Source organism: Microtus pennsylvanicus, chromosome 2 (assembly GCF_037038515.1).
Source record: "Microtus pennsylvanicus isolate mMicPen1 chromosome 2, mMicPen1.hap1, whole genome shotgun sequence".
In the NCBI taxonomy this organism is placed as follows: Eukaryota; Metazoa; Chordata; class Mammalia; order Rodentia; family Cricetidae; genus Microtus; species Microtus pennsylvanicus.
Window position 1 is genome coordinate 40,004,512 of NC_134580.1, and position 23,101 is coordinate 40,027,612.

Genomic DNA, 23,101 nt, shown 5'->3' on the forward strand with positions numbered 1-23,101 from the left:
TACCAATAGTAAACATGATATAGCAATTTTTATCAGCTTTATTACTGAAACTGTTAACATTACACAGAAGGGAAAGAGTTCCTTGAAACACTACAGGATAGAGAGCTACTCACAAGGCAACATGGCCTGACTTTCTCAAGTAACTATCCCAAAGGTATTAAGTGACCTAGATGGGAACACACATATTCACACGGCCTCCCTAAAGTAGTAAGAGAGATAAATATTACATGAGGCAGAAGGCACACTGGCTTTACTAGAAAGCTGAATACCTACAGCTGAGTAGGAAGTGGAGGCTCAGTAGAAAATAATGATTTTGTTACATCAGTGACTGGTACTCCACCTATTTTGAAACAACAGTCTATATAGTTTCTCCCTTTCCCACATAATATAGTTAGATTTAAGTAAGAAATAAAGAAATATAAACTATTTTATAAAGGTTTTAGCCCACAAATTCAATCTTAATCACACTGTGCATATTTTATATGAGTACAAAGGTGTAGTTTAGATTATTTCTTTAACATTTAAAACAACAGTCACTGTTCTTTTTTCTTTTCCAGTTAACATTCTTGAGTACAAATGAGCTACTGAAGTTTTGTTAAACGATACAGAATCAAGGTCTTTTTATGTTAGGAAATGAGCAGAAGTTCTATCTTTTAAAGCTATTCAAACATGACAAATATTTGTCATTCAATATATAAATTATACTTATTCTGCTTCATTTCATAGAAGTGATAGAATGGTTTTTTATATTCACCAGGAGATGAGACGAATTATAAGCTCAAATTTCAAAATATGGTACAAGTTGTAAAAGAAACAAAACAATTCATCCATAACCTATTGTAATAGTATAGACCATACTGATTAAAAAGCTATTTCCATATAGTTGTTGGGAAGAAAAAGGACAGTCTTTTCATGTGGCCATAGATAATAATGAGACACAACAAACTACTTAAAATTAGATTTAAAAATACACTGCTATCTGGAGAATTCAAAAGCTCCAATTATAAGCAATAAGACTTTGTGTGCCGGATATACCTATTTAAAATTAATTACCAAGCATAAACAAAAGGGGACAAATGACAAAATAGACACTTGAAGAGGATAATCTACTTCTGCCTGAAGAGAAAGTCCAAAACCAGTTACCTTTTCCTGCCAATTTTAAACCCGAAATAAATGAGAATTTGAATGCAACAGACGCAATAGACACAAAAGAAATTAATTTTAATTATTGCAAATACTTATTATCAATACATTACAAACAGTATCTTAGAGAATTCATGATACAGAATCAAGATATTAAACAGTAGGTAGAAATATAATATCAAATCATCACGAATCCTGTCAGCAAACAAATTCACTTCATAATAATCTACTACACTGAGAAGCAGGAGGCCAGAGCTCCCTGAAACACAAAGGGGAGTGCTCAAAATACTGGTGAACTTTATGTGTCACTAGTAAATTTAATCTCAGGATTTTTTTCAAATATTTCAAAAATCCCTGACATTGCACAAGCATTTCTTACTTCCAGCAATGCCTACAGTGATTAGAGTATACCAACTACTACACACTATTCTTTATTATCTTACCCTGTGCTATTATTTTACAGTTGCTATTTTCAAATCTATTAAAACTCAATTTCTTGCAACTTGTTTTAAAGTTATGAATTCTGGCTTTCAGTGTAAAACTATCTACCTCAAATGAACACACACACACACACACACACATATATATATATATATATATATATATATATATATATATACATATATATATCATATGATAGAACTGTCAATAAGGCACATCACATATTCAAAAGCAATAACCAAGGGGAATACACACATATACAGAATCCAACTACAATTTTATTTCTTCCTAGATGCAAACTTTGAAAACCTCATCACTTTATCATTCTCTATACAACAACTGGGTTAGAATCACCATAGGATTAATAGGAAGGGAAGGAAAACAAAACAGTGCATCATTACACAGTTAAACTTATCCAGTTGCTGGTTCACTAATCTTCACCTAGATTTTAAAAAGTAGAGTGGAATGAGAGGAGAGTAAATGAGAACAAACTGCCATGATTCTTGCCCATTTTCTCTTGTAAAGGAAAGACACACATAGAACTTGGTAAGTTTAAAATACAGCAAAATTTCAATATGAATCTGCTATTTTACACTAGTTCTCATTTCTTTTCATGGATACAAATAAAATTTTTTGTACATAAGCAAATCCAGGGTTAGTCAACTGAAGACAATCTTAACATCTAATGTCTTTTGCATGGCATATTGGTGACATGAAATCAAAAGTAGAAGCAGAGAAGCTAATTGTGATACATTTAAATCTTCTGAGTTAATAATGGGAAAAGGCCATAAAGGCTTCACATAGGTAAGACCTTATGTGTTATTCTTGTTGCTAAACATCACATTTAAAATTCCTATGGAAAACTGAAGAAAAAGTCCTTCACAGAAGGCCTGAGGTGTTACTAAGCAACCAGGATGACAATGTGAGGCACAAGGTAAAAGGTTCTTTTATCCTTACTACTGTCTCTCCAAAGCCATGCATCACTGTGGACTCACTTGTTTTTTAGTTTGGTTATTTCTTTGAAAAATGACCTTGCCCCTCCCATTAAGGCATTTAGAAGCAGGCATATGTCAAAGAATATTGGCTGAAACTAAAAACAGGTGATATGGCTGAAGGAGGAAAACCCATGATGCTGGGAAGCTGGCAATTAGTTGTATCCTGTCAGTGGCATTTCCGTCTTCCTTGGTCTTGAATCCTCAACAGTGTAGTTTCAATCTTTATCACAGTAGAGAGAAGCAGCTTTCCACTCTGCCCTGAAAGTAGCACTGAGTTCTGTATTTTAAGCCACAACCGAAGTCTCAAGTTGACAGCAGAAGAATCAACTTAGAGAAGATTCAGGCTTTCTCCAAGGCTAACAATTTCTAAAGAAAAGGGTTCATTGGGTGAAGTAATACTAAGATATTTCCTGTACTAAGGGCAAAAACAACCTGCATTATAGAAATCCATGAAAGTACTATAAAAAAAAATGGAATAAGCCTGATCCCTGCAGTGTTGAAAGAGTCAAAATCCTCAATGGGCCCTGTCATAGAGCAGCTCACAAAAGCCCTCTGCTCCAGGCATCTGTCAGTAGGTCTCCTCTTCTGAAAACAGACACAACCACACTTAATATTTATTTGTGGCCCTAAGAAAGGAGCTAATCTTCTTCAAAGTACTTAAATTAATGCCAAAGAAATTATTCAGTTTTATTAAACCAGAGGCCCTTGAAAATATTTTGTTCTTAAAAATCAGATGTCTGGGGAGGGACTTGGTCCTGCCTCATTGTGATATGATAAGCTTAGTTAACTCTCCATGGGAGGCCTTGCCATACATGAGGAGTGGATGGAGGCTGGGGAAGGAGGTGATGTGAAGCAGAAGGAGGGGAGGGAGGGAGAACTATAGTTTGTATGTAAAATGAATAAAAATTTTAAAATAAGAAAACAAAAAAATCAATGTCTGAAACATTAAAATATTTAAGCTTCCCTTTAAATGATGAATTATAATAATGTTGCATTTAAATACTAGAAACCAATAAGGCTGACAGCCTAGAAATGTCAGGTGTAGCATGTTTGGTCATGGCTATAATACTTCAGTTCCCTCTTCTGTCAGCACTAGCCTGGCTAGGGTTGTATGCATTTTCATTATCCCTACACTACTATATGCTACCTTACAAGAAAGTACTCTAGAGACCAACCTCAAGAAAAAAGCAGGGAGTAACAAATGAGTAAAGAACTTAATTTACTCAGATATTCAAGTTTTTATAACAAATGGTTCCATTCTTAAGCCTTGTCAACTGTAAGACGTTTATATGTAAAAATATTTAAAACCAGAGAAATGAAGCCACCACAAGTTGATAAATGCAGATAACTCATTCTGACAGAAACTATTCCTACCACGCAAGAGATTTCAAGACTACAGACTCTTATAACATGGGAACTGATGGATCCTCACAACATCCCTGTGAGGTAGGTAAGAAACTCATGGTATTTTCAGCTTGTAACAGACAAAGCTGAGAGTGTTGAGAGATGCTTACTTTGAAGAACCAGAAAGTAATCAACTCATTACACTGAGTCAAAAGATCCATTTTCCTTTATTAAAAAGAAACTACTCTAACATGAATCCCTTAGCCTCCCCCACTGCCAAAAGAATCATTGTAGTTTACCAGTAATCTTGTTAAGTCGTGCTCTCTTTGCCTGAAATGAGTTTCCTTGATTATTTTTCCTCTTGTTTGTTAATGTGCTCTCTGGCTGTGGAAAGACGATCTTTGGAACGCTGTCTATGTGAAGTCCTACTTTTAATAGAACACATATATGAGAATTTGTCTGGAATCCAAAATTAAAACATACAGTTAATAGATAGCAAATTAGTAAAAGTACTTTGTACATTACTGTTTTAAATCTAATGCTTGATTATGACTGGAACAAATAAAAATCTCTCTGGATTGATACAACAGAAATAAAAGTCCCCTTCCTTCTTGAAGGAAAGCTTGAAGAGAATAATTTCTTCTATACAGCACATGGAAACAGCACAATCCCTTAAACACTTAAACCAAAACTTTCAAGTAAGATCCTACTAACAAATATAAAATGATTTATATCAAGAATAGTGAAAGCATCTAATGCCAGTATTTGACAGTATCCTCATAATTATGTATGAGATAATAAAGTTAGTCACCTAATTAAACTAGGAACAAATAATTTAATTCTAAGTTCAAAATTATAGGTAACCAAGAGATTTGGGCTTATTGCTACCTCAGTTTACCTGTGTCACAAGAAAGGAAAGTAAGAATGTATTTTGTACCAAACGGTTCACTAGATGTGGGTAGCTCCTCCTTCTTCTCAGTCTCTACTGTGGCTCTGCAAGTTGGAGTTTCTGCCTTCCTTGAAGGCACTGTAAGCCACTTTCCCCCGTCTCTCTCTTTCTCTTTATTGCTGTTAGCACTGGTCCGAGGCTTAGTCACTGTCTTATTTTTTGCTGCAGCTGCAGCAGCTGCTTTGACTAAAGCAATCCAGTCCTCCAAAGGAAAACATAAAACATGAAGTATTAAAAATCCAAGTTTAATTTCACTAATAAATAAAATTATGTATTACATCTTGACAGCTACTCACACATACACACATGTATAGGCTAGCTATATTTATGTGGCAGATTATCATTTTGATTGAGTTTTTAGTTTAATAAATTAATGGTTGACTAAGTTTAAAATGCATCTATAAGATGAAAAATATTTAACAGCATATAGTTCTTGGATATGATTTTATATAATTAAATAAAAAAACTTATAAAGCCTATAGAAATATGGAATGCTATATGCTATTTCAGAATTAAAAGTGACATTACTTTTCTTTCCCATAATACAGTGGATAAGAAGAGAATTACATTAAACTCTTATAAGTATTGAGATATATTACTACTGTTCCTCTTTAAGAAGCAAATACAATTCAATTCACAGTTAATTTCTTAGAAATCAAACTATAATTTTACTTTTTAAACATTTAAACTTTAGGATCAGTTTGTCATATCTTCATAATACTTGTAAAGAAAATTTGTTACTTGCTAAATTAATTTGTTTTTTAAATTTATTTACTCTGTGTCTGTCAGGATGAGGGACACACATGCATTGGCATGCATATGGTAAAAATTTGCGAAAGTTCTTCCACTATGTGAGTTGTTGGGTTCAAACTCAACTCAAACTCAGGTCATCAGACTTGTCAGCAAATGCCTTTACATGCTGAGCCATCTCCCTTGCTTACCTGAATCTTAATGTTTCATTTTTAACTCAAAATTCTTTATTGTGAAAGTATAACACGGTGGTTATACTATACATAGTATAAAGTGGTACTATATTGAATTTTAGTAGGAAAATTTTTTAAATAAAGGCTTGTGATGTCTCTACAAAGTTAATCTTCCACTCATGTCCCTAAAGCATTGTCTAAATGGGCAATAAAGTTCATCCAACATGATTAATTCCTATTATAAGCAACTGAAATAATTTTAAAACAAAAATGAATTTAATTAGTGGATTTTATGAATGAACATAAGCAAATAAAATGATCATTAGAAAGTTTAAACAAAAAATAAAGGTACTAACTAGTTGCCCTTGAAAATACCCGGTGATAAAGAGGCCATCGTGAACAAACAACAAATGTATCCTTAGATATCCCTCCCCTCCATCAATGAAATGATCTGCAAATATCATGTGATTTACCTAACAAGGTTTTTTGTTTTGTTTTAACTCATTTTCTATTGAATGATACACAAGACAAGCCAGGTGTCAGTATAATACTAAAACACAATGGCTAATAAAATAGAAGGGGTTAGGCAAGAAATTTATAAGGCAATAAAATTAACCATAAGACAGTGTGACAGGGAAGAAACAGGCAAGGAAGATCAAAAGTTAAAAGTTATCTTCAGCTATATGGGAAATTCAAGAACAGCCCAGACTACACGAGACCATCTTTAAAAAATATACATATGGAGAAGAAAAGATAATGTGACAGGACACAGAGAAATGAAAATACTTGAGACAACAGAAGAGAGTATTCTGACTGAAAAGAAAAACTAATGGGAGACTTGAGGGCTAAGGGCATAGGAGATGGTCTCTAAAGACAAAAAGAATTGGTTGGAAAAGGGATAGCTAAAAAGGGAAACCAAGTCTTCCAAACAAGATTTAAGACACTAAACAAAGGTAAAGAAGCCAGTGTGAGATGTATGTGGAAGGACTTTAGGCGAAGAGAAAGTAGCTGGGGACTACTATAGCTAAAGGCTGAGCTTTGAGGCTCACAATAAAATAGTGTAGTAAGTCCAACAACAATAGGAATTCAGGAGTGGCCAAAACAGACGAAGGAGGAGTAAGCACAGCCACACCAGCAGCTCCATGAAGAGTTTACAAACTTATTGAAAGAAGGAAATGTGACTTCAGGTTCCACACTACAGTTGTTTTTTTTTTTTTTGTTTTTTGCTTTTTTTTGTTATTAGTGGTATTGGTGTTGTTGTTTGTTTGTTGTTTATTTGGTTCTTTTGCAGCCGTCAGAGAAATGTCAGACAAGGTTAGGGTCATTTCCAACTCGAGTTATTCTGCTCTTCGGGCTGATGAGGGAGGGGGGACTTGATTGGGGGAGGGGGAGGGATATGGGAGGCGGTGGAGGGGAGGAGGCAGAAATCTTTAATAAATAAATAAATAAAATAAAAAATAAAAAGACAGCAGAAGGAAAATAAGCCTGGCTTTCAAATTTTAAAAACTTAGAATGCTTTTCAATATTTTAAAGTATTTTTTAATTCTAAATACCATAGTCATGGCAAAAATTACAGCCATGCCATTAAATACCTCCAGTGTACCTCCTTTGAACTTTTACATAAGACAACCTCACTGTCAAAAACAACTGATGATGCTTTTCCATGAATCAGAATCAATGACATATTTGAAACACTCTGTAGCCGGTACAATAGAGGAGTGCATTAACAATGAATGCAGTTTTGAAATCAAAGGGTTTGAGTTAGGAGTCACTCAGCAAGTAATGGGAGAATGAAACCCTAAATTCTGACGTTTTCATTGTAAGGTTAAAAACATCAACTATGTATATATGAAAAAATCTGTTCCAAGGTATTTAAAATCCATTTATAAGACAATCAGCACACTTGCAGAAAGAATGAAGAAGATGTGAAGCTGTGGTTACAGACTTTAAATTTCAAATAAATGCCTTAGAATCTTGCCCTGCAGTTACTGCTGCTATGTTTGATAATAGTGAAACATCAAGGAGAATAGCAAGTAGTAACATAGGGTTACACTGAGTGTAAGAACTGATCTCTATCATGGTAAATGTCCTAGGATTCTTAGTTTGAACAGTCAATATGTCTAGCACTCCATATTCTTCAGTGGAGAACAATGTCTACAAACGTAGCACAAAAAGGCATACAGATTACACTTCAACAAAAGCATTTCTAAAAGTTCTCTGAAGGGTCAAGTTATCTTCAGAATCCAGCCAGAGGTGGAATACAATCAACCAACTGTCCCAAAGTTAAGAACTTTTATTTAATAGGACTTTTATTTAAGCTTAAGAAAATTATTCTAGAAGTTCATATATAAAATTGCTACTAAAGCCTTATCTTACATAATTCCTAAAGAGGGTTTAGGGGAGAAGTTTTTATTACATGTTTATTCTTTGTTAAGTTAGTAAAAGATTCTTCACTTTATATATTTATAAAAAGGTTCTCAAACGTACTCAAATTCTAGAAAAAAAATGTTAGCCTTGCCTAATTATTCAATTTATGATATTTCCTAGGTGAGGTAAAAATCTAGTTTGGGAAAAACTCATAAAATAATTTATAAAATATTTAGTTAATATTTTTAATCTGCATATAAATAAAAATTATAAGGGAAAATTAAAAATTAAATGAAAAGGAAATATGCTGCCAATCAAGTATACTTTAAGTAGTTTTGTATTTGGGCACTGACCTTAAAGTTAATGTATGCCATGATGTGACTAAATATTTCCAAATATGACATCCAATAAGTCTAACATCTATAGTCTGTAATTCAACCACAAACCAAATTGACTCAATGCTCCATTTTGAAAGTTTCAAGGCAAAATAAGAGGGTCATTTCATGAAATCTGAATAACTACAAAATCACAGTATTAAAGCAAAAGAAGAAACTGATTTAAAGTTATATGACAAACTATGCTCCCAATATTTTAATTAGTCTTCCTATTTCTGTAACTAAAAAGGACACCACTGGATGCTATAGCTATTTTATGAATACAAATTCACAGGAGGACATAAAGCAATTCACTGGTTGAAGGCACTTTCACTTTAATTTCATATATATATATATATATATATATATATATATATATATAAAATCATTTCAGAAGCAATCACACTTTCTATAATACCCAAAAATAATTATTTTAAATGTGGAATTAGACATTTGCAGATCATAAAATGTTCATGCCTAACTGAAACTAACCATGCAATTGTTAACACACTTCAGGATAACATTTTTGCTACATGGTATGGAACAAACAGGGAACATATTTTCACATTAGACATTTTCATAGATTACTTTCAAGTTCTTAAATTAATTGTAGGTCCAGGTGCTGAAAATCCCAAATAACAGCAGAACATGAAAGAAAACAGTTTTTGTTTCTAATGGCACCTTTCTCTTCAATGACTGAGGAAGCATATTCAATAAACAGAACATGGCTTTTAGCTCCATCCCAGATTCTCCTTCAAATGTTCACCATTCATTCCTGCTTTGAGCAGTAGCAAAGCATAGAATGCACTGCTTCCAATAGGCTATTTAGAGAGCCCTACCTGAAACAGCCTACAGAGTGTCAGGTAAGCGCCTTTTAAGGAAGGTGAATAACTATGATTTGTAGAAGGAAAGAAGAAGATAAGAAACTCAAGTAAAATTTCATATTAAAAATTAGCTCTCTAAATAATACTCCATACCAAATAAAATAAAACAAAATTTAAAAGCAAAAAGGCACTTACCTCACTTCCCATAGACTGGTTACACGATCCAGCTGGGTCGATAGGACAACACCAGCTTAGTGGATGCTGGGATTTCACCTGGAACAGAAACTAGTGACCTATAACTTTAGCAGGTCTAAAGCCAAAGAAGCAAAATCAATTGTATAATTTATTTTACAGTCTAAGCTTCTCTTTCTTGCTGCTATTTGGGGCTCTCAGCACATAAGCCTACAATTAGTTCATTCATTAAAATATATACATATGTATGTTGATCAAACACAATTCAGGAAGACATCCCTTAAGTAGCCAGGAATACTGAACACTCTTACCTGCCCCTTCGCATCCTCAGGCATGGCTTTAATGTGCATTCTTTTTAAACAACGGATTACTCCATCATAAAACTGAACAGTGAATGTTCCTGAAATAAGAGCAGTCAGAATAATTAGAAAGTGTCATGTAACAGTGATATGATGTAAAAAGATGCATTGTGGTTGCACTAACTCAAGCATAGTCTCCTGTAAGTATTCCATTGAGCTACAAAAATATATTTTCTCTCTCCATCTTTAAATAATTATCAACTAGCATTTCCCTTAAAATATGCACAAATTGCTGGGTGGTGGTGGCACATGCCTTTAATGCCAGCACTCAGCAGGCAGAAGCAGGGGATTTCTGTGAGTTCTAGCCTGGTCTACAGAGCAAGTTCCAGGACAGGATCCAAAACTACACAGAGAAACCCTGTCTCAAAAAAACCAAAAAAAAAAAAAAAAAAAGAAGCACAAATTAAGTCCTAATAACTTAGCTGCATGTAACTTGATCTTTACTGAAGAACTTTGAAATTTATTGTGAAAAGACATAAATATCCTTAGACTATCTCATAAAAATAAAACCACTATTTACAAAAACAATATCTCTACATGAATCATTGGCTCTCTTCAAAAGTTACTTTTATAGTAGGTAGCAGAGGAAAAGATTTGATATATGATGATCATTTTCTCGGGGAGATCTACAATAGTGTTAAAGTGGCAAAAAAGAATATCTTCAATATGACGTTTAAGATAGAAAATAATTTAGAAAGCATCAAGATGGAAGTTATTAGCAGGTCATCATGACCAACGTGAGAAGCTGAGGAGAGCAACTGTGTGATACTCATCTCATCAGCAGTATAGTCATTTCTACCATGCTTTGCTGCCAGCTGTGCCTTTCCCTTCCTGCATCTATCTGCTTGTAGGTCTTGAAGCAATTCACTTTCTGTGGCAGATCTCATGCCAGCAAATCAATATAAAACAGGGTTATTAGAAAAAGTAGTGTTAGATTTTACACTTACAGAAAAATGGAACAGCACTTTAAGTAGATACTTGGCCTTTACAAAGAAGTACAAATAAAAAATGTGCTCATGATTATCAACAGGTACAAAGTTAACTCCAGAGCTAATGCCACATATATAAAAAAGATCTTTCTTTTCTTTTTTTTGTAATCTGAAAATCACAATTTTATTTCACATTTTCATATAATTAATATAATTCTACAAATAATTACAAAGTTCTAAACCTAAGGTAGAACTTAAAAAAACTAATGGTCAAGTGAGCACTAGGGATGTAAAGACAATGGCAAAATTTTAAGAATGTCAAACTGTATACATACCTTGCACTATCATCATTCCTGCAACGGTTTCTTCAATTCCTTCCTCCATAAGGCACGCCTGGGTAGCCCATGTTGTTTGTATAGCTACTGGTGGGCCTGCTACTCCAGCCCTTGTTCATGCTATTTCCTCCATTTGGATGCTACCCTGTATCTCTTACTGCACTTAATTCTAACCACTTTTCAATGACCAACCCTATGCAGAAAACATCTCTGACTACTCTAGTTCATATTTCTTACCCCCTTTCTTCACTTTTTTCGTCTTAGAAAATGTTATATATGGATACATGTATCTTAATAATATCCATTCCCCAACTACTTTCTCCCTCAATCCCCACCCTCATAACTCATAACTTACTTACAAGTTCATGGTCTCTTTTTTTATAAAATAGCCCAGTGAATCTAATTACTGTGGCTCATGTGAATATGTACAGTTTGCTGGGGGAGAAAGTAATCAATGGTCTTAGCCTACATGTTACAATACTAACCCACTGGACAAGATGTGCTCATTAGTGTAGTAATGACAATATGCACCAGGGTGGGTAGATTCTATAGGCTCAGGACTGATACTGTAAACGTGGTCAAGACTGGCGCCTAGGAAAGTCATAGGCTCAAGGGGGAACATTCTGATGTTATTTTGCTAAAAGGTCATGATTTTAAACTGACTTCTATATATTCATGTTTATAATTATAGATTTATAGTGCTATCTCTTCACTTGTGTAAGCTTTATCACAAATATCTAAATGTCCACAATAGCTAGCTTCCTTTCACTTTTACAGTGAACTAGAGGTTCACCCACTCCTATTTTTCTTTGGAAGAAAGAGGCAAGCTCATCCACTATGTAAGGCACATAGAAATCAAAATTAATACTTCTAATGAAGAGTTAAAAAATAACTACCAATATTCAGAGAAGAATCCACAGAACTACTGCAGAAATGGCAGTAGTCACAGTACCAGTGGCATTTCTACTAATGCCAACTTAATTTTCTGTTTAAAAACCTGTGGGTGAATAGAATAGGATAAACAATGACAGTAGTTTGTTTGAGCATGGTGTGTATGTACACAATTGCACAAACACATCTTACAAATTATGGAAAGTCCTAAAATGCTCCATATTCATCAAGCTGATCGAAGTTACAGAGCATTAAGTGCTTTTTCTTTGTCTGGTTTGTGGTGGATCTTAAGAAAACAGATTCTTTAGTTCTTCTTGCCAACACTGCTACTGACCACCTACTCTGTGTTAGGCTCTGCACTGGACGGTGAAGAGTGCACAGGTACAAGACTTAAAACAATACACTATGGAACACAGCTCCACAGAAGTGTGAGCACCCAAAGGAAAGGGGAAAACAATCTGCATACTCAATGACAGAGCTATCTCACACCTCTTCCTGCACTAGAAATGAAACCAGTCTCAACTGCAGCTCCAAATCACTGCAACATTAAGATCTTTGTAAAATGATACCATGATTATCAGTTGGACTACTGTAATTTATTTTTCATACACAATTCCTTGACACCCTTTTAAATGTTTGCCAATTCTATTTTACCTTCTATTTCTTTCAAGCTCACTTTTAGTTTTAATCCAAAGTTTAAACTTACTCCCTGTCTTTTATCACTTCCAAATAAAATTCAAATCTTTTAGCAAGGTCCTGAAGTCCCACACATATTGATATTTGCCTCTTCTAACCATTTCCTCACTCTTCCACCCCAAATAGAATAAACAGCTATTCTGTAACTAATTTATGTGTCGTTCACAACTTAAAGGAAGTATCCCCTGGGTAGATCAAGTGCCCCTTGCAAAGAAGCTACCACTCAGTGTGCAGTGTTTGTTTCTTTGAAAAAACAGTAAGTAGTCCAGTTTATTATCTGTCTGAAAGATTTCCCAGGCTTATGGGAAATCTCACTAACACAACCGGTTTTTTCTTTTGATTTATGCTGTGAATAAATCATGCAATATATAACAATGGTCCCAAAAAGAACACTAGCATGAAACTCACACAGGACAACATGAACAAAAAAAAGATTCTATACAACAATTACATACCTTAACTGAAATTTAAAATAAAGGAATTTTCCTACTACATTTAAGCCTGAGGTCATGTCAAATGCATACCTTCTTTGTTAACTGCTTCAATCTTGGCAGGGTAATAGCGGCAGTCTGTCCAACGAGCCAGAACTTCTTCTCCAGCTTTAAAATCCTAGTCAAACAACTTATAAGATCAATTTCATGCATGATACCCATTTAATTAACAAAAACAGGCTGCTAAATTTGACACAATTCTTTTAAAATGTCATTATATAGATAGAAAAGCTTTAAATGGGAAAACCTTCCTACTTACAAAGAACTCTTCCTCATCTTTTAGCCCTTCTTTTCTTAGCGCAGGCCTTTCAAGGGGTCGCAACCTGTTGCTGTCCCAGTAAATCCACTCATCATAACGATGACTCCAGCGCTCAAAATGGACTAACATCTTCCCTTCTTCATAATCAATTTTTTCAATTCGTGATGGATACCTCAAAAAATAAAAAAGCTTCATATCAAGAGTAATCCTTATATTGTCAAGTATAAAGTATTAAACAGAAATATTTTAATGGGTACAACTTACCATCAAAATTATGAGAAAAAAACAAAGTCAGTATACTCCTAAACTACTAAACCCATACACTATGCATCGCTATAGTCATTTTTCAATGACTGCTCTCAAAAGCTGAGAAAATAAACCCTCAGATACACTCCAAATGCAAACCATAAAGTGCTATATGTTTAGAAAGTTAATATTTTAACATTTGTCAAGTAGTAAACACATCCCTACTTTTTTGACTTAATAATCCCAGTTATAAAGCTATATATATGAAATGTATAATTTACAATAAAAAATAGAAACTTGGTAAAAATATGGTTGGAAGAGCTAAAGACATTCCACAGTTACATAAACAATGACCTATCAAACAGAGTATAATATCAATCTTCAAATGTCATGTTTTATTACATAGTAAAAAATTAAATGAAGATTGTATTTAGAATTACGTATGTATATTACATTTAGAAAATATTTCAACATGTACAGCTGCTTCCTTTTGTGTGAGTGAATGCCAGTGTGAACCCACTAATGTGGAGGCTAGAAGACAATCTCAGCTATCACTCTCCACATGTCATCCACTTTATTTTTCTCGTCTTGCCAGGTAAGGAGAGTCAGTCCTGGGCATCTGCCTATATCTGCCTCTCCAGAGCTGAGATTAGAGTATACAATATCAGTTCCAGTTTTTGTTGAGTAGGTTTTAGGGGCAGACTTCATAATTTCAATTGAGCTTCCTCCCCAGACTATACATATACTTCCATTTGGTGTCAGCACACATTTTATTTTTCTACATCCTATTATAAGCATAGATGCCAGGAAGGAAAAAGCCAAGACCGTAAATTTAAAAAAATTTGCTTGTTTTCTTCACAGGTAGATTATCCTATGATTAATTTCAAAGTAAAAAAAAAATAATTCACTTAAACTTTGTATAAGGAAAACTACATTATTCCTAACATACTACATTAAAATGTCCACTCAGCTGTTTAAAATGAATAACATTAGAACTCAAATGCCATATTCGGAAAATGATTAGGCTGTAATAATTTGTCTCATATTTTTCTATTTTAAAAATAAATTCAAAGCTTTCTAAGCATAAAGCCATTTGTAACTTCGAGGTTACTACCTATTTTATAGGTCAGTCATGTTTAGTCATTTACACATCTAAATAAGCTGATTTTTCCTAACACGATTTCTTAGTTTTGTAGCATGACACTGAGCTGTTGTGGTTCCTCACACACCATGCTCCTTCACCTTCCATTCATACCTTTCAATTCTATGCTTCCTGCGTACCCTAACCTGACCTTCCTGTCCTTTTTTATGTTCATTATTAAGGACTTGTTCAACATGCGATGCTCACATCTGACTTCCTGGACTCCTTTCTGTTGCCTTTACAGAACTCCATATGTTAAAAGCTCCTTTAGATAGGCTCCAAAACTATGGGCTGGAGAGTGTTTCTACTGCCAGAGGCATTTATATGTGTCTCAAGCTTCCAATGTCAAATACTCCAGGGAAATACTATATCAAAAAAGTTATGTTACTTGAAGAATTATGGCTGCTATCAGGAAATGGAGATAAAGCACCTGATTTTACTAAACAGGAAATGTTTTTTTTTCTCAAAATATTTATCAAGTCTACAAACAATGCATAGCTAAGGATCATGACGCTAGAACACTGCTCTATCCTATGAGCTCTGGATGTAATTAATAATTAAGCCTTGCTCCTTTCCCATAGCCCCCAGCATCTGGCACAGCCATAACACACAAAAGCTACTGGAGCAGTTTTCATCAGGAATAGGAAGCAATGTGAATGGCAGACAGTCTTCATATTTCCTAACAACTATGAGGGCTGTTGGCTGAATCTAACCTTAACTATTAAGTCTTCAGGGAGAAGTAAATAAGGAAACATTTTGTTATAGAAAAACATCAGGCCTAGCAAACCTCGATTAGCTTTTGGGTAGACATGACAGCCACTTAAAATCAAAAGTACAAAGTTCATCATTTGTAGTGCTACACTTTTGTCTTGTTGCTCTAATTTTTAAAATATAAAGGTATTATAGCACACAGGAAAACTCTCAACAAGGATGCCCTATATTTGCAACATTACTAGCCATTGAAGCACCATAAAGAGATCTTTCCGTTAATTGTAAAAACTGGTAAATCTTTCTCAAGGCATAGGAGCTTTTAATTTCACTGATCCCATCCTCAAATTTTATGTAAAATCCAAGCGCTTTGCTCTCTAGGCTCCTTAAAATTCTAAATGTATGGAACTCTTTATATTTAAAACAGTCTTCAAAGTGAGAAGAGTCCACAGTAACAGAGTCAAATATATCTCTATTTCATTACATGATTTAATTCAGTAAAAACATCAGAATCTGAATGAATTTAAATAATGCAAATCTGGATTGTTATTTTTAAACAACTTAGGGTTTTCCAAAAATATTTTAAATTTTGTTGGCTGAAAGGATGCCTAAAGCAACAGCTTGAACAAATTACATCTTGGGGGACCTCTTCAGGGTAAGTTACAGCATGACAGTCTCTATATAAATGACTAGAGAATGACAAGCATACCTACACTACTGCCAAGAATTAAAACAATGCAAATGCACAGGATTATAATCTATTTTATTTTTCACAAGTTTAATTAGTTAAAGGTGTCAGAAATATTATCAAGAAATCCACCATATACTTAAACATCGAATAAGTCAAAGGTAGTAATGGATGTTTAGTTTAGTAACAAAGACCTTGCCTACAAGAACAAGGCCTGAAGTTTGGTTCATGGGCACTATGAAAAGGTGGGGGGGGGGAATGAAAGGAGGAAGGGAGGAAGGAAGGAAGGAAGGAAGGAAGGAAGGAAGGAAGGAAGGAAGGAAGGAAGGAAGGAAAAAAGGAAGGAAGGAAAAAAGGAAGGAAGGAAAAAAGGAAGGAAGGAAAAAAGGAAGGAAGGAAAAAAGGAAGGAAGGAAAAAAGGAAGGCAGGCAGGCACTGTTGGTAGATTACTAAATTCTATTAGCATTTCATCAGTGAGCTCAGTTTGGAGAAACGGATGAGCAATGCTGCCCTGTATATCGTCTTTGTGTACTGAAACTTGGTTCTTTATATATGCTGTATCTTGGTTTCTTTCCATGCTATAGATATAATCTGCTTTAACAGATAAGGACTAAAAAAATATACATGGTACAGTTTTCAGAGCAGAGGCTGATAAAAATCTTCTGTACCATGTCAGTAGAAGTGGGGTGAAGTCTATATATGAGTGGTTAAAACATACAGAAAAACTTCTAAGTGAATAGACAACCTTATTTCACATGCTTAACTATGAGGACAATGGAAACATCACTGAAGGTTCTTAGGAAACACTGTCCATATTCAACTTGGTGGGACGTTTGAAGAATTAAGACTCTGAGTACAAATGAGAGCATATAGTTAACTAAATGTTCATTATTAAAAATATGACTCTGAAACTACAGCATATAAGTCGTAGAGGAAAACAAGGAGCATCATTTGTCCTCAAGGACTTCACCTTCAGAGATTTAAGGGCACCTGAAGGCAACCATAGTATTCCATTTGGCTAGACTATATGATAGACAGTCCAGGGGATAAATGAGAACAGGAGAGCATTAAACTGGACTTGTTAGCCTGTTTCAAACTTAAGGGGTTTTTGAAATAGCAAGCTAATGAAATGATTCTTTGTTCTAAGGAGCAGAAGTCTTCTATTTAATTTGGCCTTTGGTTATACCTTAGGAAGAAAAAAGCATGCTAAGATCTTTGCAACACAAGTACAATGTACATTCCAACATGGCATTTCACATATAGTTCTAGACAGCAAAATATTTCCTCTCTTCCAACAGATGGCCCATACTAATAGTATATGTTTTGATACACACAGTGAAAAAAAAAGTTTGTTGAGCAAATTTATTCACAAATGCCTCTCTATCTTAAAGCATGTATTATTTTCACATGCTAGTTAGGCTTTACTAGCATTGAATTGAACATAAGATTTTTCTTCCTGAATTTGGAAGATGTGGTGTTAAATGTTTTTGTTTTTGACACTTTTAAAGGCTGAATCACAGAAAGCTGTTACAGTAAAGAATAGTGATTAGGCTTAGTCCCAGACATTTATGAATGATTCAGGAAAATATTTAAGTGGGAGATAAGGATTTCAGAATCCATAGTGTCAAGATGCCACAATGACTAAAGACAAAAGTGAAGAGGGAATCTCCATAGTTGCCCCATCTCAAAGATTTAATAGAAAGAGATGAAGAGAATGTCACCTTACCAAAAGGATGACTCCTCGATGCCAAAATCCTATAGAATGTTCTCTGGCCCTTTTTCTACTACTGCTGAAAAATAACAAAGCTTTCACTATTTACCTTCCCTGCAAAGAGTCCACCTCAAAAGGCAGATGATGTTAGTACACCAGTCTGGTCCAGCAGGATTTACTGCATTGTTCTGGGTTAACTTGGCTTTTCTAAGTCCTATATTCTGGAAGCTGGGAGACAGAATATATTTGACTTGAAAATATTTTTTTGCTAATTTTAATTGGCCTTTAGGTTTGGTATTTGAGCCTTTCCAGGTCTATGTCTTCTAACACCCAAATTTAACCACAGCCTGGGCTATAAAGAGAAATGCTATTGGCAAAAATAAAAATCACTTTCACCTTCTCAGAACTCTTGAGATTTCACTGCCTTGTCCAAATACTGTAATTTCAGCACTGTAACTGGCATTTCCAACTTGAATAAAAATTTGTTTATTTAGAACAGTAACTGATGCTTCTAACTTGTATAAGACTGTTCAGAGAGTAACAGGACCTATTGATTGTAGACTAAATCCTTAACCCAGTAAGAACCAGACACTGGATAAAGCCACAGGACAAAGAAGTTAGCTTCACTTGAACAGTTTCAGTTCCCAACTACATCAACTCCAAAGTGCTGGGAAAACACAAGGAGAACACAAGCAGTCCAAAAAAGGAGCCACCGCTGCTACTGAATACCAACCCTGGCTCACACTGCTCATTTTGTCTTATATTTGCTATAGGATATATATATTTGCTATGTGTGTATACACACAAATTTACAAACACATATATGCTATATAAAATATAAATATACATATATATGCAAAATAAACTTGTTATATATGTGCATGTGTGTGATTATATTTGTTCACTTTATAATTGTCTTAACTAATCCCCTAAAAGACTGGACAATTTCTTTGTTGCCAAATACAGCATAGATGTAGATGACTTTTCTTCAGACAGGTACTCCTAAACTGAATTAAGATTTTTAAAGGGGAGGGGGCATGAAAAGAAAATTTTTTTAAAGGAATGCCCAGAACACATATTTTCTAGAAAGCAAGGCAATCTACTACCTTCAGTTCTTTATTATCTTTAGAGAGCAGAGGCATGAGACAGCAGGCATGTATAACACTAGAAATAGCAATGTTAGATGATAATCTGATGGATTAATTTTAAAAACATTTTAGAGAAGCAGTAAAATAAGCATTATCTATATTGAAGGAATTCATTCTGATTTGTCATATAGCTTGCTACATCTTGATATATTTTTATACTGATAGTCAATTGTAGGAAAGTGACTTTTGAATCTTTTGCACACAAACCAAAGGGCAGAGTTGACAACTATTTTTAGGTTACAACTCAGCAAATATAACCAGAACAGGCTTCCAATCTTTTTGAATAAATGTCAAGCAAACAAAATGGCAAAGATATTTTAAAGAAATATACCAATAAGTTTTCAAGTTTTGTTTTTTAAGTAATAGTTATTTATGTCAATAACAAAAATTGTAATCTTGTAATTTAGGAATTAACAGTTCTTTGTTCATTTCAGTAAAGGAAAATCAAAGCCATGGCAATATAAGAATGAGTAATGACATAGTATTATATAACATTAACATAAAACATGCACAAGTATTATTTAAAAAAGAATATTAGGAAATCTTGACAAAATTAGGTAAGTTTCAAATGATAGTAATAAACTTGAAATAAGAGTTAAGAATAATCTAATGTTAGGACATTCAAGTAGGTAAGGACTGACAATAAAAGTTATGTAGATGAAAATTTCATTTATATCATGTAACTACTATAGTATATAAAACCTATTAGGATAGTCAGAAACAGAGGTAAGAGCTGCCTTATGTATGACTATTAGGTTGAAAGATCACTTGCCAAATAAAAATTAAGGTAAATACAATAGTCTTGTAACCTAATAACTGTTTTATTTTGTTAGCTTCCTAGAAGCACTTTAAGTTTATATTATGCATTGTCATTTTCAATATTCCTTCACCTATTCACTCCTACTACATTAAAGATGCAACAATATCACTATGCTAGTATGTTTAAAGTTACTGCTGTCTCACACGCATGCTAGTTTTTTACATTTTAACACAATAATGTAAACATAAATCATAATTTAAACTTGGTATTATAAAAAGAAATAAATATATGAAATAGTTTAGATTCTCAAGAACATTGATATAATAGATTATTGGTGCAGGAGGTAGTTTGGTGGTGGGACAGAAGACTACGGAGAAACCTGGTGCTAGGGTAACTCCCAGGAATCCACAAGGATGACTCCAGCAAAGAAAGACGCCCTAGCAATAAGTGAAGAAGGTGCCTAAACTGGCCATTTACTGTAATCAGATTGATGGCTACCTTGTCAACAGAGAGCCTTCATTCAGTATCTGATGGAAACAGATGCAGATGGAAGCCAAGCATTGGGCTAAGCTCTGGGAGTCCTCCTGAAGAAAGGGAGGAGGGATTGTACAAGTGGGAGTGGGGGTGGGGGTGTATCAATGTCATGACAGAGAAACCCAAAAAACAGCTGATCTAAGCTTATGGGAGCACATGGACCCTGTACCAACAGTTAGGGAGACTGCATGGTACCAACCTAGGCCCTCTGCATGTGTAAGACAGTTGTGTAGCTTGGTCTATTTGTAAGGCTCCTGGCAGTGAGATGAGGACCTGTCCCTGACACTTAGCTGGCTTCTGGGAACCCGTTCTCCATGCTGGATTACCCTGCCCAGCCTTTGTGCACGGGGAAGAACTCAGTCTACCTCAACTTGATGTGCCATGCTATGTTTAAGTCCATGGGAGGCCTGTCCTTTCTGAAAGGAGATAGAGGAGGATGAGGAGGGGAGTAGAAGCAGTGTGTGTGTTGGGGAGGGGGACAGGAGAAGAGGGAGGAAAAACTGTGGTTGGAATGTAAAATAAAGGGAAAAACTGTTAATTAGGGAAGAGTAAAAAAACCACACATCCTCTCTAACATTGAATTCTAAAAGTTCTCATCAGTGATTTCTTTTTTTCAGATTTTTGCAAACACTCCTGTGACACTTGTCAGCAGAAACTCTTTCTTCAATCTGCTTCTTAGTTTTGGACCCATTACATTCTCACATCATAAACATTATATTACTAAGGACTCCCTCCCACCTTTACTAAAGCATGCTCTTCCTTTCCCTGGTATTGGATTCAAAGTTCATGTACTTTGAACAATTTGTTTGAATTTCTAGAACCAGACTTTTAAAAATTATGTCAGCAAAATCCAGAGTTCTAGATATTTAGCATTCTGAATATTTCCAAAAATAGGGTTTATACCCCGACTGAGTTCTACAGATTTACACTAGCTCCTTGTTTCATTTGGCTCTACTGTATTTGATGCTAATGCTTATCATGTATCTTTACCATGAGGAAGAAGCCATGCTAAGTTAAGTTTTCAATGTAATGGGGATTTTAACCCTCAAAGGATTCTTTATGTGAGATACTACTTCCCCACTATTTGCTGTTTTTGAGACTGGGTCTTACATGCAGACAAAGCTTGCCAGGTCTCAAAATAATGTCTCAGCCTCTGTGTGCTAGGAGTACAGATATGTTACCACACCAGACTCTTGCTACTTTTTTAAAAAAGTGAGGTCACCAGTGTTCCTAAAGGTTCAGTAACTTGTTCAAGTTAAAGAAGTAATAAATGACAGATCCCTGAACTCAGGTTTTAGTCCACAATTTGTTTAACCAATTATTATAGATTCTCATTATGTATTAGTTGGTCAACTCATCATTATGATGGTTCAAATCCAGTAGGTTCTTACTAGTGAAAACAATATGGAAACTAAAATAATTTACCTTTTCTTGTAAACAGTCTGCTTCTTAGACAAACATGTCTGAAATCGGTTTCTGTTAGCCCAAGAATATAGGACAGTTATTATCTAAAATAAATACCCACTATGCATAATGGTATGTCAACAATGGTAACATTTAGTAAGAATGCTGAAAGGGATATGTAGAGAAATGGCTGCCTTTAAATCATGTATCAAACATTCACTCTTTTTTAGTTTGTGCCCAATCTCTGCCATTATATGAACACACAAAATAAAGCACAGTCAGCCTGAGATTTCACCTTCATATATTTACAAATCAATGAAGCCATAAAATAAAACTGTCAATTTAAAGATTGGCTTCTAAGCCAAAATCAGGAGGAAGTTCTTTGGACAGGCAGACCTGAAATTAGCTTGCCTTGCCTAAAACTGTAATCCTAAGAACAAGGGCACCTGAGGGCTCTTACATACCATGTACATACACCACTAGAGAAGTCAGGAACAGTGCAGACCTAGGCACATTTAGCCAACAGGTGAGTGCTCTTGGAAATCTACACGATGCAGTGGACTGTACTGGTGACCTCACCCTACCTGGACTGAAAGGTTTCTATCATCCAAATGTTTCAGACCCCTATATTTTGGTTCCAAGATATATTGGCCTTTCCCTACATGTCTGAACACCATTTCTTCTTCTAAGTGACTAGCAGTTATGAAAAGCTACCTATAGGTTCTTCATACCTACTTTATTTCTATCTCAGATCTGTGACAGGTCCATCTATAAATACAATTATCTGTCAAACCAGAAAAGGTGAAAAGAGATAAAGGAAACGGGTGTTGTAACTGGAAAAAAACCTACAATGGGACACACTCACTAGAAGAACACCAATGCAGAGACACAAAACACGTGACACAAAAAGCATTGACAACACATATTTTCTGGATTCTAATTAAATTTACTTATCAAATAACCCTTTTTTTCCCAAAGAAAATAAGGCTTAAAAAAAAAAAAAAACAAAAACCAACCAAACTTATAAACCAGAAAATGGATTTAAAAATACATCAGTACACTGAGACAAGGACAGAGGAACCAAGCGTGTTTTTTGATGAGCCCACCTACTTCTAATCTTGCTTTTCATACTTTTTTATCAGTAGGGCCTCATCATTAGCATCTTAAACACAGCAGGCAGAGCTCTAGTTTGTAGACGGTTAGTGTTTACACACAGGCACAGGCCCACCTTATGATCAGATTAAACATC

The 23,101-nt window shown here is 34.7% G+C and overlaps 1 protein-coding gene across 7 annotated transcripts in view; it reads right to left on the reverse strand.

Moving 5' to 3' along the window:
- The window catches only part of Phf20l1 (PHD finger protein 20 like 1), a 67,112-nt gene that overhangs the window by 36,175 nt on the left and 7,836 nt on the right, over positions 1–23,101 (reverse strand). For 2 of the 7 annotated variants that reach the window (XM_075960892.1, XM_075960890.1), the window contains exons 3-8: positions 13,513–13,684; positions 13,287–13,371; positions 9,864–9,952; positions 9,556–9,645; positions 4,861–5,074; positions 4,223–4,351 (exon numbers count right to left, since the gene is read on the reverse strand). In XM_075960892.1, coding sequence (XP_075817007.1) covers positions 4,223–4,351; positions 4,861–5,074; positions 9,556–9,645; positions 9,864–9,952; positions 13,287–13,371; positions 13,513–13,684 — 779 coding nt within the window. The remainder of the gene's footprint in view (positions 1–4,222; positions 4,352–4,860; positions 5,075–9,555; positions 9,646–9,863; positions 9,953–13,286; positions 13,372–13,512; positions 13,685–23,101) is intronic. The other 5 variants (XM_075960895.1, XM_075960894.1, XM_075960893.1 and 2 more) reach the window with 5 other exon arrangements.